Below are 15,433 nucleotides of genomic sequence, written 5' to 3' on the forward strand. Positions count from 1 at the left end.
GGCATAAACGTCAGTATGTTTTTAATATTTGTTTCATATCTCTGAGATTTACAATTGATATGTATACTTTAATACTTCTGATAACATACAATGTTTGTCTTCTAAATCTCTGGGACAGTGGCCATCAGCCCATTCTTGTGCTGGTAACAATAAGTTTATGTACACGTGCACATGTATGCATATGCATGGTTCCAGATTTGTGACTGCGTTTCCTTGGGACTATTGGTAGGTGCAGGACACATTTACCAGGATATTATGCACCTCTGGAATCATAGAATCATACCATAGAATCATAGAATGGCCTGGGTTGAAAAGGACCACAACGCTCATCCAGTTTCAACCCCCTGCTGTGTCCAGGGTCACCAACCACCAGACCAGGCTGCCCAGAGCCACATCCAGCCTGGCCTTGAATGCCTCCAGGGATGGGGCATCCACAACCTCCATGGCAACCTGTTCCAGTGCGTCACCACCCTCTGACTGAAAAACTTCCACCTAATATCTAACCTAAATCTCCCCTGTCTCAGTTTAAAACCATTCCCCCTTGTCCTATCACTGTCCACTCTCATAAACAGCCGTTCCCCCTCCTGTTTATATGCTCCTTTCAAGTACTGGAAGGCTGCAATGAGGTCTCCCCGGAGCCTTCTCTTCTCCAAGCTAAACAAGCCCAATTCCCTCAACCTTTCCTCATAGAAGAGGTGCTCCAGACTTCTGATCATCTCAGTGCCCTCCTCTGGACCCATTCCAAGAGCTCTGAGTCTTTCTTGAGCTGGGGCCCCCAAGCCCAGACACAGTACTGCAGATGGGGCCTCACAACAGCCAAGTAGAGGGGGACAATCACCTCCCTCTCCCTGCTGGCCACCCCTTATTTAATGCAACCCAGAACACAGTTGGTCTTCCGGGCTGCAAGCACACACTGCTGGCTCACGTCCAGCTTCTCGTCCACCAGGACCCCCAAGCTGGGCCAATGACAGCAGCTTGATCGGGCCATGTCCAGTCTGGGCTTTAACACGTGTTAGCTGAAAGCTGGCAGAACATGAGCCAGCAGTGTGCCCAGGTGGCCAAGAAGGCCAGTGGCATCCTGCCTTGTATCAGAGGCAGTGCTGCCAGCGGGAGCGGGTAGGTGATCATCCCCCTGTATCAGCTCTGGTGAGGCCACACCTTGAGTACTGTGTTCAGTTTTGGGTCACTCGTTACAAGAAAGACATTGAGGCCCTGGAGCGTGTCCAGAGAAGGGCAACGAAGCTGTGAAGGTCTGGAGCACAAGTCGTATGGGGAGCAGGTAAGGGAACTGGAATTGTTCAGGCTGGAGGAGCCGCAGGGAGGACCTTATTTCAGCACAGACAGGCAGCAGCAGGCGCGGGGCAGCCGTGGCCGCCCGACCGTGCTCCATAAGCAAAACGTGCGGTGGGGCAGCGGTAAGAGAAGGACGCCTCTGCCTGACAGAACTTACCAGCTACGATCGCGCCCCAAGACCGAAAGTCGCACGGTAGGACGACACTGAGCCTCTCTGCCGCTGTCCGCCCCGCCTGCAGCGGCTCGTACCATTCTCCCCAAGCAGGAGGGGGGACAGAGCGGGTGATGCGCGCCGCCGCAGCCGTCGCAGCTCCCGCTCCCCCTCTGCGTCCCGCGAGGTGGTGCTTTCTTGCCGCCGGGCGCGGTGCCCTGCGGCGCTCGTGTGGAGGGGAGCGCGGTGCTCCTTCCCGCGTCTCCTCGTGCCGGCCCCGCCCCGCCCCCGCCGCCATGTTGTGGAGGCGGCGGGAGCGGCGGCGGGAGCGGCCGGCGGGGGTGGAGGAGTATGCACGGCGCGGAGCGGCGGCCCGCGGGCGCGCACCCTGACCGGTGGGTGCTCATTGCACCAGGTAACCCCGCGGGGCCCCGAGGCGGGACGGGCTCATCCGCAGCGCCGTTTGCTCGCCCGCCCCATCCCGCTGACGGAGCTCGGCAGGAGGCGAGTGCCTTGCGGCGTGCAGCCGGCCCCGGTTCTGTGACACGAAGTCCCGAGAGGACCCCCGGAATCCCGCACCGCAGCGAGGTGCTTTGTTCCCTGTGGTGGTAGGGCCGTCCCAGTTGCCAGGCGGTGCTGTGCCTCAGTTTTGTTAACAAGCTCATTGGGAAACATTCACCCTCATCGGCAGTGAGGTCTCTGTACTTTCTGAGCATTCTATATGCAGGGCAGCAAGGCCTGCACGTGTCCTAGGAATACAGGCTGAGAGCTGGGGCTGCCCTCAGGACAGCTGAGCGGCTTGTCAGTGCCTGAAGGGGTTGTAAGGAGGAAGGGGACAGGCAGCAGGGTCTGTCGTGCCGAAATGGTTTCAAACTAAAGGGGGAGATTTAGAATAAGGAAAAGCTTTTTTAGAGTAGGAGTGATGAGGCACTGGCGCAGGTTGCCCAGAGGTGGTGGATGCCCCATCCCTGGAGACATTCAGGGTCAGGCTGGGTGGGGCTCCAGGAGCACCCTGGAGGTGGCCCTCTTTGCATGGGAGCCAGAACAGGCGGCCTTTAGGGCTTCCTCCCCACTAAAAACAATTTTGCACTGTACGTGGGCTGTAAACATGGCTGTCTTGGCTTCTCTCCCTTTGCATTTAGTAAGCGTTGTTGGATGTTTTTCCCCCTTTTACATTCACTTCTGGCTGGTATCAGATTTTAAGGCTTTAACTTCACAAGTCACAAAAGGTTGTAGTGTTATGGATGATGTTTGAACACGGCCTATTTCACTCTCCAAGACACAGAGCAAGGAAGCATTTTGCTAAATGCCCTTTTACTAATTCGATTTCCAAAGGCAGTGAAACTTCCCCAGTTGTGAGCCAGCTTTGTACTGTGCTTATTTCTTCTTTGACCCAAAATTTTTGAACTCTTGTGTTAATTTCAACCAAACCTGATAACAAGAAGGAGCTCTCGGGAGTATTTTTATGAGCTTTGTGAAAGTGTCTGTGATGATGTGAGAAATGCTTTAAATGGCACCCCTGGAGGGAAGGTGTAGCATGAGTTTGGTTCTGCAAGGATTGGAAACCAGGCAGGGGCTCCGCCTTGGGGGAACTGAGAAAGTGGGCTGCTCTAGTTACAAGAGCAACAGAACCAATTGTTACGGTTTCACTGACTCCTCTCTTCCTCAGGTTGTAGCTTTTCACTTCCAGCCTTTGGAACTGACATACTTGATGCCTAAGAAAGAAATTTAAAAGTGAGGAATTCCTTTCCCTGCAGACTAGGATTTAAGTTGAATCCTCTATCAGATGACTGGCTGTGTCAACAGATGTCCATACTGTGTAAATATTTACAAATATGCTTAATTTATGCACGAGTACTGAGTTTTGTGCAGTAAGTTAAATTCTTCCGTAAGAGTTGGCAGGATTGGAGCCAGAGCTTGTAACATCCACAAAGCCAGACAGTTTGTATTACCAATTATGCCAGAGCAACTCTGACAAAATTTATATAGTGCTCCAGACCTGTAAGAAGGTTTATTAAGCCTTACTAGAACCCTGCGGCACACAGCAATTTTAACAGATCACTGGCTGATAATTTCAGAACTCCATTGCTGATAAGACTTGCCAGTCATATGAGTAGGACTGCTGAAATGAAATAAATGTAATAGTTTTTGTTGGTTTTTTTTCTAACAGATTTTGTGTAAGGAGATTCTTAAAGTTAGTATCTGTTGCTTTTTAGAGCTTTTTAGCTCTAAAAAGAGCATATTTCTGAGCTGTAAAAAAAAAAAAAAAAGTGTAAATGGCAAGTTTACCTTGCAGGAAGAAGAAGGACATGTTCTAATGCTATGCAAGAAGCTCCAAAAGTTTTCTCACAGTAAAGGCACTTTCCAAGGCCCTGATTTCAGGTACTTAAGTTAGTTTGGACTACTCACCAGAGCAATCTGTGTGGAACAGCTTGCAAAGTTAATGCATATCATTCTATACAACTTAATACGTTTTCCACTTGGAAAGTTTGTTCATGTTACGTTGATTGTGACATCTTAGAAGTTCCTGTATGACTGCAGATGATAACTGTCTCCACAAAGAGGCTACATAGGAGTCTAAAAAAGAACAGTCTGTTGTGAGTATGGAATTAAAGCTCTGAGAACTGAAATTTGAGTTCTTAACTGTCAGTACTTCTCAGTCAGTCTGACCATTTAGTAGCTATCTAGAGCAAGGTGAGGTTGTGGCTGGAGTTCTGAATACTGGCATGTGTTACTCATGTCTCTTAATCTTTACACCATTTTCAGAATCTTATCTGTTCTTGCAGAAGTGTCAGAGCACTCTTGCTATTTGTATGACATGTAAAAGTGTAGATGTAAGGAAGGTGAGATTCTTATTTGGACTATGGCAGTTGCTGTTGAAGCATGCACTGCTGGACAGTGTGCAGCCTTATCATGAGCATTTAGAGGAAGCTTGTGAAATGGGTTCTGCCCCTCTACTCTGCTCTTGTGAGACCCCATCTGCAGTGCTGCCTCCAGTTCTGAGGTCTCCAACACAAGAAGGATATGGAGCTGTTGAAGCAGGTCCAGAGGAGCGTCATGAGGATGCTCAAAGGGCTGGAAGTACCTGCCCTACAAAGCCAGGCTGAGAGCTGGGGCTCTTCAGCCTGGAGAAGAGAAAGCTCTGGGGGAAGCTTATAGAGACCCTCAAGTACCTGAACAGGGCCTACAGGAAAGCTGGAAAGGACTTTTTAGAAGGGCGTGGAGCAACAGGACAAGAGGGAATAGTTCTGAAGTGGAAGAGGGTACATTTGGACAAAATATAAAGAAGAAATTCTTTCCTGTGAGGTGGTGAGACAGTGGAACAGGTTACCCACAGAGGCTGTGGGTGCCTCCTGCCTGGAAGCATTCAAAGCTAGGCTGGATGGGCTTTGAGCAACCTGGTCTAGAGGGAGGTGTCCCTACTTGTAGCAGGGGCTTGGAACTAGATGATCTTAAAGGTCCCTTCCAACCTCAACCACTCTGATTCTATGGATGTGAATCGTCGAGAGAAAGCAATAAACAATCAGGAAAAGGGAGGATTGGTCATATGGAGTGAGGTGATTAAAGTGTAAAACTTGGTGAGGATGGAAAAATTGGACATGCATGTAGCGGTTGAGCTGTGCTTAAAGTCAAGTCAGCTCTCTGGGCAGTTTCTTCAGATGCAGAATGTCATGGCTATACAGGTTCCTGATTTGGCCTATAGCAGATTCTGCTCAGCACTAAGAGTTTATTATTTCAAGTGCTGTGCCATGCTAACGCATCTCTGCTGTTTCTAGAACCAGTATTGCAGTACAGCTGCTTTCAGCGGTGTCTGAAATAAGTCCTGGTGGACCTGAACTGGGTTCTGTGCAGACCTGCTCTGCTCCTCGTTCGGGCATTTTATGAGCTTGGCTGGAAATCTGTATGGGGGTGGTTGACATCTATGGTTAAGACGACAAATTTGGAGCACTGGAGGAGTCATGGTAGAGATACTGAAGTATTTCTGAGTATCGAAGGACCCACATGAACTTCACTTTTGAGTGTCTGAGTTTCCAGGTTGTGCTCTTCTGCATTTTTCATAGTATTTGGATAATCTGGGTTGTTATATTACCTTTGTGTCCACTTCTCTCCCTTCCCCTTGAGAATGTAGAGCTTTGTATGCAGCTTCCTCCTTTAGGAGGCACCACAAAGAGGGTGGTGACGCACTGGAACAGGTTGCCCAAGGAGGCTGTGGATGCCCCATCCCTGGAGGCATTCAAGGCCAGGCTGGATGTGGCTCTGGGCAGCCTGGTCTGGTGGTTGGCAACCCTGCACATAGCAGGGGGTTGAAACTGGATGAGCATTGTGGTCCTTTTCAACTCAGGCCATTCTATGATTCCTCTTACATAGTTTAGCTACTGAATAGTTGCAAGGGAAGTAAAGTGGCCCCTGAGGATTATAATCCATCTATCTCCCAGCCAGTACGTTGCTAATGATATGCATTTGTGGAAGAGGTTCTGTCTGTTGTTTGTTTGTTTTTTAAATCATACCCCCTGATTCTGCAGTGCTTTTTAAGTGTGCATATAGGATATTTCTGCTTGCTTTGTAGAGCCTATTGTCAACATTTTCTCTGAAAATCGTAAGAGCTAGAAATTATTTTTGCTGGAAAAAGAAATAATAGTGAGACCTCATCTAATTGTAGGTTTGTAAAAGTAGGGATGTTTAAGAGCCAAATACCATTGTATGACAGATCTGATCTAGGTTCAGTATAACAAAGCAGCTTTCTTATCTAATGGCTTCAGACTGGCCTTACCAATAGCAGCCAAACACATGCGCCAATTGCTGAACAGGGAGGGGTGTGAAGGACAGTTTTGCATGGGGAGGTGTTATCTCAGAACTGATATATTTATATCCTTCATTGGCTTTAGCAAAGAGGTCAGCATTTGAAGGTGGCTTTCTAAGTCTGATGTTCCTCTCTACACCCCAAGTTTAGACTGCTGCATTTGATTTGTTCTGTATTAGTAGAAGTAGGGGTTAGCTGCAAGCTGATGATTAAGTTCAACTTTTATTTTTCTGAAGTAGATAAGTTTAGATTACTACATTTTTTCATTCCTTTGTTTTCTTAACCAGCAAATTGATTAGCTTTTGTATTGTTTTATGAGAGCTGCTATTTTAGTGGGTTTGGAAGGGCTGCACGAAGGGAGGGATTTTAACAGTCCTATTATTTTTAGGAACTACTTATTTAAAAATAAAAGGAGCGGTTTCACATAATGGTTGGCAAGTTTTTTGAACAAATTTCATATGCCAAAAGTCAAATGGAGGCAGAAATAAATGAACTGTGATGCCAAACCATAGGGCATAAGCATGCATTAAATTAATCCTTTCTTTCAAATGAGACTGAGGAACTTTTGTCAACATGCAACAACAGAGGACGCATTTTGCTTGAAAATTTGGGGTTGTATTGAGAGAAGGCATCATATCAAAAGAAGTTTTTGTGTAATGCATAAATGCAGTTTGCACTGAAATCTGATGTAGGCAGTTTCCCTATTTTTTCTTGACCGTTCTCACACCTTGTGTTTAAAAACACTTTGATGCTTGCTTTTATTTAACATTAAAAAAATCGTTCAAAGCATCTGCTACAAAATAGCCCACAGTGCTGTGCTGCTAGAAAACTTGATTCAGAAGTTGTAGCAAATGTCAAAATGGGGTGGGCCAGTTGTAATTTGGAGAGAGAACATGAAAATAGTGCTCACAATTAAAAATGTGTATTTTTAAGTATCTGACTTATATTTATATAATCTTTCTTACATTTTATGTGCACATATTAATAATGTGCACCTTCTCAATAAATGAGTGTGAATATGCATATTTTTCTTAAACTCCCCCTAAACTGGCATTTGCATCTCTTGAACAAAGCCCTTTGCCTGCAGGTAATTTGCACTATTTCTTACATCTCTTAAAATGCATGCTGAGCTCAGCTGTGTATAAAGCAGATAAAACTGGCAAGCTAAGGAGCCAGAAGGAAGCATAGCAAATAAAAGAACTGAAAAGAGATGTTTTAATGTGTAACACCATCTCCTACTTCTGCTTTCTGCCATCTGGCTTGGAAGAGACCAACATATGCCAACTTAGGCCTCTCTGCACATGGGAATAGGGCTGATTCAGCCAGTAATACAGCTGCACTGGTGTTGACCCTATAAATATTGAGAAGGGAAGTCTGAAGTTTTTTAGCCTTTCAAGTGATAACCTGTTCTTGAACTTCTCAAGATTGACTTCATCGTTCACCCCCAACCTCTCTGCACAATTTGCCCAGCCTCTCGATTGCAGGAACAGCTGAGTTAGTATTCTCCATTACTGCCAGTGAGTCTGTGAGCACGTGGTTTTGGGTTCAGAAGTGAGTTGTGACAGCATAAGGCAAAGCTAGAGGCTGTTCTTAAGCAAAACCCTTACCATTCAGTGCAGCTGCTTGGTTGTGTACCAGGACACAGGACTCCTCAAGCACTTCCATGGGAAGGTTTATTCAAGATAGAAACTTGGTGTCATTTTTTGTATCTCATTAAACCTCTTTCTTGTAATGTTTCCAGGTGAAGTGGGAGCCAGAAACAGCTTAAGAGGGTGTCAGTTACACTGCATTAAATGTTGTTTGCTTAAGGCAGCAGATAATAAATGTGATTACCAAACAGATTGCTGTTCTAGCTTTCATAATAAATGTTGCAGAAGTCCCTTTGCTGAAGCCAGTGCTGCATACGGTCAGGAGGATAAGAGGGTGAGGTAATCAAACTCTCGTGACTGAGTAAAGACCAAGGTGAGATCTCCAAAAATCAAGTAGGTGCTCATGCAAAACTCTGCCTTCTGCATCATGCAGGAGAGCAGCTGTTTGCAGAGGTGATGGAGCTGTGTTCTGTGTAGCACTCTTCTAGAGCATAGTCAGCCAGGGACACAGTGATGTCTTGTGGCTGTTCTCGTGCTTTCCCACCTCTGTAATTCACATGTAATCCAGTTTTCTAATACTCTTAAACTAATCGAGGAGCCCACTGTCACATGCAGAACATAATGGGTTATTTTCTGCATTGCCTGCTGCTGCCACAGATTCTCTTCCATGTGTAACTGTATGGTGAGTGGCAGTAGTTTACTGATCTGGGTGGAAATGAGTGTTTTCTTCACGGCTGGATCAGCAAACTGAGCTGACTTGCCATGTGGCCACAGAATTGCTGGTTTGAGTGGAAAGAAAGCAGGAGAGATAGGGAACTCAAGATTGTATTTTTTAATGACCTGTGAATTTTGGTATTTGAAGCCATTTATAGAACTGTGTTCTCAGTCAGTGCATACCTGGATTTGTTCATTACACTAATACATAATTACCTTGAAAGTTACAAGGATATTTTCAAGCTACGGCAGGGGAGATTCAGGCTGGACATGAGGAAGTATTACTTTTCAGAAAGGGTGGTCAGGCACTGGAATGGACTGCCCAGGGAGGTGGTGGAGTCACTGAGCCTGGGGGTGTTCAAGGAAAGGCTGGATGTTGTGTTGAGGGACATGGTTTAGTGGGAGCTGTTGGTAATAGGTGAATGGTTGGACTGGATGATCTTGAAGGTCTTTTCCAACCTTGGTGATTCTATGATATTAAAAGTGAGAATGATACAAAGTTCTGGATTATTTTTTGTTGGGCTTCTTTTCAGTTTGTGCTGCAGGACAGAGGACTTTGCTCACATACCATTAGCACAGGCACTGAATTAAAGCTATTTACTTCAGGATTGACTGATTCTGGAAGGAATGTAAATAAAACAAATATTAGATCTAACATATTTGCACCTCTAGACTGCATAGTTCAGTCTTCCATAAAATGTCCATTAAATGAGCTCCATCTGACACACCTTTTTTGCATGACTCAAAGTTCAGAAGGGAATGGAAAAGACTTGTGTAGGTGACGTATGGTTTAATATCTGTTTTTAAATGAAATCTTAACTTTATAATTCCAGACTATTAAATGATCCTGGTTTTTTGTAGGGTGATGGTGGAGGGTTTTTTCCTCTTACGCAATTGACAGATATTTACAGCCTTTTGCTTGCTTGGCTGGAAGCTTTTTTTCATGGGAATTCCATATAACTTGATATTGGTCTGTTATATATAGTATCTATAAGCAGTTTAAAAAAAAAAAAAAAAAAAAAAAAAAAAAAGGTGAACAGACCTTGCATCATCTGTAACAGTTTCATAGATCTTAGTGGGAGTTTTATGTTCTTTTCCAATTCATTCATGTTGCAATACCAGCAACATTTTATTTTTTTAATGGCTGGATTCATTAATGCCTCATATCAATCCATTGTGGAACAAACTATTGCCAGAAACCCTTAGACAGCTGGTTCATTTTCACTTTGTTCTGTTTATACGTTTTACAGAATTTGCCTGGTTGCATGTCTGACCTCCACAAAATACAGTAGGCTTTTCTCTTTCTCTGTAATGGAAAGCTGCTATAAAGCTTTTACAGTCTCCGTAGCTCAGCTTCAGGAGTCTGAGGTTCTCTCTGTGGACTCCAGTGCCACTGGTGGATGTATCACCCACGCTTCTAGGTGGGCTTTGTGCAGCTTGGTTACCAGTGAATGCACAGTAGGCTGTAGCTTCAGCAAAGTGTCCCAACTTAGCAGCCTTGTGTTGGCATTTGGTTGTCCTGCCCCCTGCTCATCTCAGAGCTCCCTGTTGTGGTGTTGCTCCTGGCTTGTTTCTGCAGGACTGATGTGGGGACTCTCTGGGCGTGAGACAGGACTGAGGTGGGCCAGCTGCCTCACGGAAGTGTCTGCCTGTCTGTCTTCCCTGGCAGCTTAGGGAACAGCTTGCTTTTTCACTGGGATGGGGTTAGTTGGCTCCTCTGTACTCTTGTACCCATTTTTTTGTACCTTTGCAATGAAACTTGTCCTAGGAGAGAGGCGTGCTGTACTGACACACCTGCTGGGGAATTGTGCTGTACAGCTGTGTGCTGCCTGCAGCTGAACTCTGCCCAATGCTTAGGAGAGAGCATAGCAGTCAGAAGAGTGCGATCCCTCTCGCTTGTTTTTCCATTCTGTTACACATTCTGTGTCAGCTGAGCTACAGAAAAAGTTGCTGTTCAGAGTAGTGACATGTAGCTGTCATTTTCCATTAGAATTAGACCTATTTTAACTTAGTTTTGCTAGAAAATCTCTTCAGAACTACTTTTTAGGAAGTCTGTTTATTTAGCTGTAACAGATCCTTGCCCAAACACAAGGACTGATAAATGTAATGACATTAAAGAAATCCAGTTACCTTTCTTCTGGTGGAAGGCCAGAACACACACCAGAAAGGCTTTGGACACCTAACTTTGAAAATCCCTTGCTCAGCATTTTCCTAGTCAGTAAGTGTTTAAATTCAGATAAATAGGGCCTCCTTTGCCCATAAGGCCTCATTACTATTGCATCCAGTTTTCCAAGCAGGCATTCTCCCAAATGCCTCTTTTTATTTGCCAGCTTGACATCTAGTAGGGCCAATCTGTAACAGAAGGATACTTCGACTAGGCCTAGAAGCAGAGCTTTGAACACAGATAGAAGAAACCCAAGGTGCAAGAAGCTGGGAGAAACTACGTTTTCCTTTGCCCCCTCTTTCCCTTTGTGTGTCCCATCTGGAGGGTGCCAGGTGAGATAGGGGGGTCAGCACTGCAGCCCTGCAGTGGTTTAGCTGAGCTCCCTACGTGCAGGCATCCCAGCGAGGATGGAACATGCACTTGGTGTCAGAAAGCTGGGGAATGAACACATCAACTAAATAAAGAGGCAGACTTCATTAAAAACAGCTACATTAGGAAGGGTTGTCTGCTTAATTGTTCACGTTCTACAAGATGCAGCTAGGGCTCGGCTGGATGTGTTCCCAGTGTTCATAAATCTACTCATGAAGAAAGCGGAGCAAGTGAGCGCTAAAAATTCCTTTGTTTTGTTTTGCTTTGTGTTTTAAATTTTGAAAATCATATTTGGTGTGTATATTTTCACATGTTCATATGAAACACATCAAAGTAAACACGTGCAGTGTGTTTCTTTCGCTGTCATTAATCACGGCAGCGTTTTAAAAAGTAACAAAAAATACAGCAACGTTAAACTGTGGTCAAAAAATGAAATATACACAGCTATAGAAATTTGAAGTTCTCCTTTGCCAGGACAAATGTAGCTTGACAACCGTGTGTGTTTATGTATCAGCATATGAAGTAAGTCTGGTTAGCAAATTGGACTTTTTTTTTCCATTAAAAACCTCCCAACTTATATTGAAACTTTTTCAAGTACTTTTTCAACCTACCTGAAGACTCAACTGAAAATTCAGGGAAAGAAAATGGCTGTAAATTCTTCAAACACCTTTAAGAACCATTATCTTCCAATACTTTGCCACAGAATGCACTTGAAAAACAAACAAACCAAAAAAAGGCATTTTCTTTAAGCCCTGCTTATGGCTTCATCTGGGCAATTTCTGTTTGGGGCACAGTTGAGTACCCAGGAGTAGATGTGAAAGATGAGAGTTGTTTGTTTCAGGCTTTGGGTTTGTTTTCTGCTTTTTTTTTCAGCCACTGAGGTACCTGAGAACAAACAGCCTGTGAGAAGTCCACCCACCTGTCCTTTCCTGAGGTGTTGGGGAGCAGCTTTCAGGCAGGCGATGGCTATTTTTGAATGCATTTGAGCTTCCTATTTCTTTGTTTCTCACAGAAAAGCAGTTTGTAGTCTCTGTGTCATTAAACCTGGATACTACCAAAAAGAGAAGGGCAGCATCACACTTCTGTTCCCTCCAGCAGCCTCCCCTGGGAGTAGATGCGCAGCCCACCTCTGCTGCTTCTCTCCTCTTTCAGCAGCAGCCCAGCAACCCAACCAGCAGCCTGGTCCCTGTCAGCCCATTCATTCTCCAGGGTCTCGATGCTAGTTATGAATGTGAAATGTTATAGTTATTTTCCTTGCTCTGATGAATGCGTTTATGAGAGGAACTGGGACAGAACTGGCAGTCTGCAAGTTAAGAGAGATGATGCTGTCATGTTGCTCTTCAGTCAGATGTGGGAAGTTGTTTTCATAAATATAAGTTAGACTTTCCCTACAAAGAGAACTTGGATAGAATATAATTAACTGGGGATCCTTAAAGATGGTTTTCAAGCTTCAGTCCTTATGGGAGCTGTTTCCTTTCTTTTTTTTTTCCTTTTTTTTTTTTTAATTTCACATCGAAATTGTACTTTTGCAGCTCTGTTTTTTGTCTAACTTTTTTTGCTTAAATACACAGAAAAGAGCACAACCATGAGGAGGCTAAGCCAGAAGTGCTGTATTTTCTCAGCTTCTTTTTCCTGCACTCTTAAATGCACTCCTTGTTTTTTAAGATTATATACAACAGATAAACAAGTGTGCATATTTTTCATGTAACTAACAACCACTCAGACAGTTCCTGCCTCATATTGCTGAATAATCTGAAACTTCCTGAATGCTATAGAAGACCACTGTTTCTTCCTACAAGTATTTTAGCTTGTGGGTTTGCCTAATTTACCAAAGTGTTCCAATAATCTTTGAGACTAATTAAGGCAACACATCAGTTCATTATCAAATTGAGTTATCAAACTTAGGAGTACTGTTGCTTGAGGCTCTGTGCGGGGAATTGGGTTTCAGAATCTAAATGATCCCCAGGTGCATATCTTTTCTGTGGCAAACAGAAAGTGCCAGAAGTCTGGAATCACAATTTAGGTACCTTGATCAGGTAGGATGGATTTGGGCTGAGACATCTAACTTCTTAAGCAGAAAATATGTGAGCTTTCAAATAGTGTCAATCCAATTAATTCTTAATGTGTTGGAGAAGCATGGCAGAACGTGAAATGCTTCTCAGTTCTCAAGTTCATAACTTTTCCCTTTCCCTCCACAGAGGCTGCTACCGACCCCCCTACAGCACCTGACAACGAACCTATGTTTACAAAACTACGCAGTCCAAGCACAGGCAAGTTTTGGAATTGTGACATGAGCCTGTTAATGCTTTGGTTGATTCCCTCCACCACCAAACTATTCGTATTTTGCAAGCTGAAATAGTGATGATAATGTAAGTCTTATGTGCCAGAGATACTGCTGTTGATGCCAGATAGTTTAATGCTGTGCAAACATTTCGGATTTCTTTTATAATTTTAATTGGTTGAACTGTTTATTCATCAGGAATATTGGCAGCACAAAAAAGAATTGTAATTTAAGTTGTGTTTTTAAATGCATTTGATTTGGGGAACTTGCAGTGTTGGGTGTTGAACTTTGGCTTTTTTTTTTTAATCCAAATTTAGGCTTCATACCATTCATCTCATGCTGTAAAATAAACAGGCAGAGTCAGAAAAGTGATACAGTTATACTTACCAAGCTTTTTGAGTCTTTTCGTTTTTAAAGCTAATATTCTTCTTTCCTCGCTTCAAGCAGTGCTATCTCTTTTCTTATTAATAGATGATGAGGCACTTTAAATACAAAATACATTGGAAAGACCAGCAAATGCAGGTGATATAATCATACCACCATCCCACAAATAGTTACTTTCCTCTGGTCAGATTGCCCTTTTTGTCAAGGATTTCTTATTAAGTATGAGTAATCTAATCACAGAATTGTAGGGGTTGGAAGGGACCTCCAGAAATCATCGAGTCCAACCCCCAGTGTTTGCAGTATGAGATACTGGAATAGAAACTTGCAGCAAGCCTTGGTTAAGGTTAATGCGTTTTGTTTAAAGACAGAATTAATGCATTTTTTCCTTTTTTTACAATCTCATTTGATTTCTAAGTTACGTATTTTTATATTGAAATTCACTATTCTTATTTATGTGTTTGTAACTGGAGTCTTCAGGTACTTTAACACATGATATACTCATTTCTGAGTCTTCCTGAAAGAGTAATTTAAAAACAATAGATACAGAATATGAAATCATTTATCCTCATCATGATACCTATTTTTTGATTGCTTGGATTTACTATGAGAATATACAGCCACAGACATTTTCCACCTGCTTTATTATGTTGTCTTGTAATTTATTATGTTTTTAAAAGCACACATGTTAATTTGCTTTTCTCTGTGGAAGATCTATTCAACTTGATGAATATGAGATCTTGGGAAAGGTTTCTGGGAAAAACCAAGAGTACAATGATTTGACTGGGTGTGTTTCTTTAGAATTTACAGAAGCTTATTTGTAGACCTGCATGAACTTCCAGTGATGTAGCGTATTAATATTTGAAAATAGGACTGAGAACTCCTGATAATGTCTTTTTCTTATGTTTGGATCTAACAAATTGTTGTTGACAAATATTGTATAAATAGCCACTGAAAGATTCAACGTACAACAGATATTCATGCTAACCACTTTGTTTAATGAAAGCATGCATGGTCCTTTTTATAGGCAGGTAAAAAGGACAACGTTTCTGTCCTGTACAAAGACTACAAACTGGAGTTTTAGCTTGTAATTCAGAAGTGCTGTGAGAAGCATTTTTCAAAGTTCTGAACTAAAACAAGGGAATATTTATGCTACAAACTTAATCAGCTAAATGAAGTGATAAAAGTAGAAAAGCTGCCTAGATTCTCTCCTTGTCCACTAGAGAATGTCTCTAATGATAGTGTTGATAACCTGCGGTGCTTGTCCTTTTAACGTAAGCAGGTAAAACAAGCAGCTGAAGTTAGGCAATAGAAATGGTCCATTTCACAACTTTTCCTTGCTCTCCACCATGCTTGGCTGGAAGACTCACTGGTAGGAGTCTTTTAAGTTGTGCAACAAACTCTTCTGTGATTAGTCTTGATGTCTGGTGCTGATCAAACTATGATGTAGACCCTTGTTGAGAATCACATGGTGATGATGGATATCTCTGCTCTTCCTAGTATTTGCTGTTCATTCCTCCCACATCCAAAAGAAATGTGATTGTCAGAGAACTGAATCTGTAACCTTAGGTGAAGTTAAACATCCCATCAGCTTTTGAATAAAGGGGGGAAAAAGCATCATCAGTCATTTTTTGGGAAAAGATGCATCTGCCCATTTTAGCTGACCTTCCTTCAGTAAGACCCAGGTATC

At 43.3% G+C, this 15,433-nt stretch overlaps 1 protein-coding gene across 3 annotated transcripts in view; it reads left to right on the forward strand.

The window, feature by feature from the left end:
* The first annotated feature begins 1,710 nt into the window (after nt 1–1,710).
* RNASEH2B (ribonuclease H2 subunit B) overlaps nt 1,711–15,433 on the forward strand; it is a 43,953-nt gene continuing 30,230 nt past the window's right edge. For 2 of the 3 annotated variants that reach the window (XM_048938782.1, XM_048938790.1), the window contains exons 1-2: nt 1,713–1,859; nt 13,280–13,351. In XM_048938782.1, the coding sequence (XP_048794739.1) occupies nt 1,796–1,859; nt 13,280–13,351 (136 nt within the window). In that variant the 5' untranslated portion in view covers nt 1,713–1,795. Of the gene's footprint in view, nt 1,860–13,279; nt 13,352–15,433 lie in introns of all 3 variants that reach the window. The other variant, XM_048938802.1, reaches the window with a different exon arrangement.

This window comes from Lagopus muta, chromosome 1, assembly GCF_023343835.1.
Source record: "Lagopus muta isolate bLagMut1 chromosome 1, bLagMut1 primary, whole genome shotgun sequence".
In the NCBI taxonomy this organism is placed as follows: domain Eukaryota; kingdom Metazoa; phylum Chordata; class Aves; order Galliformes; family Phasianidae; genus Lagopus; species Lagopus muta.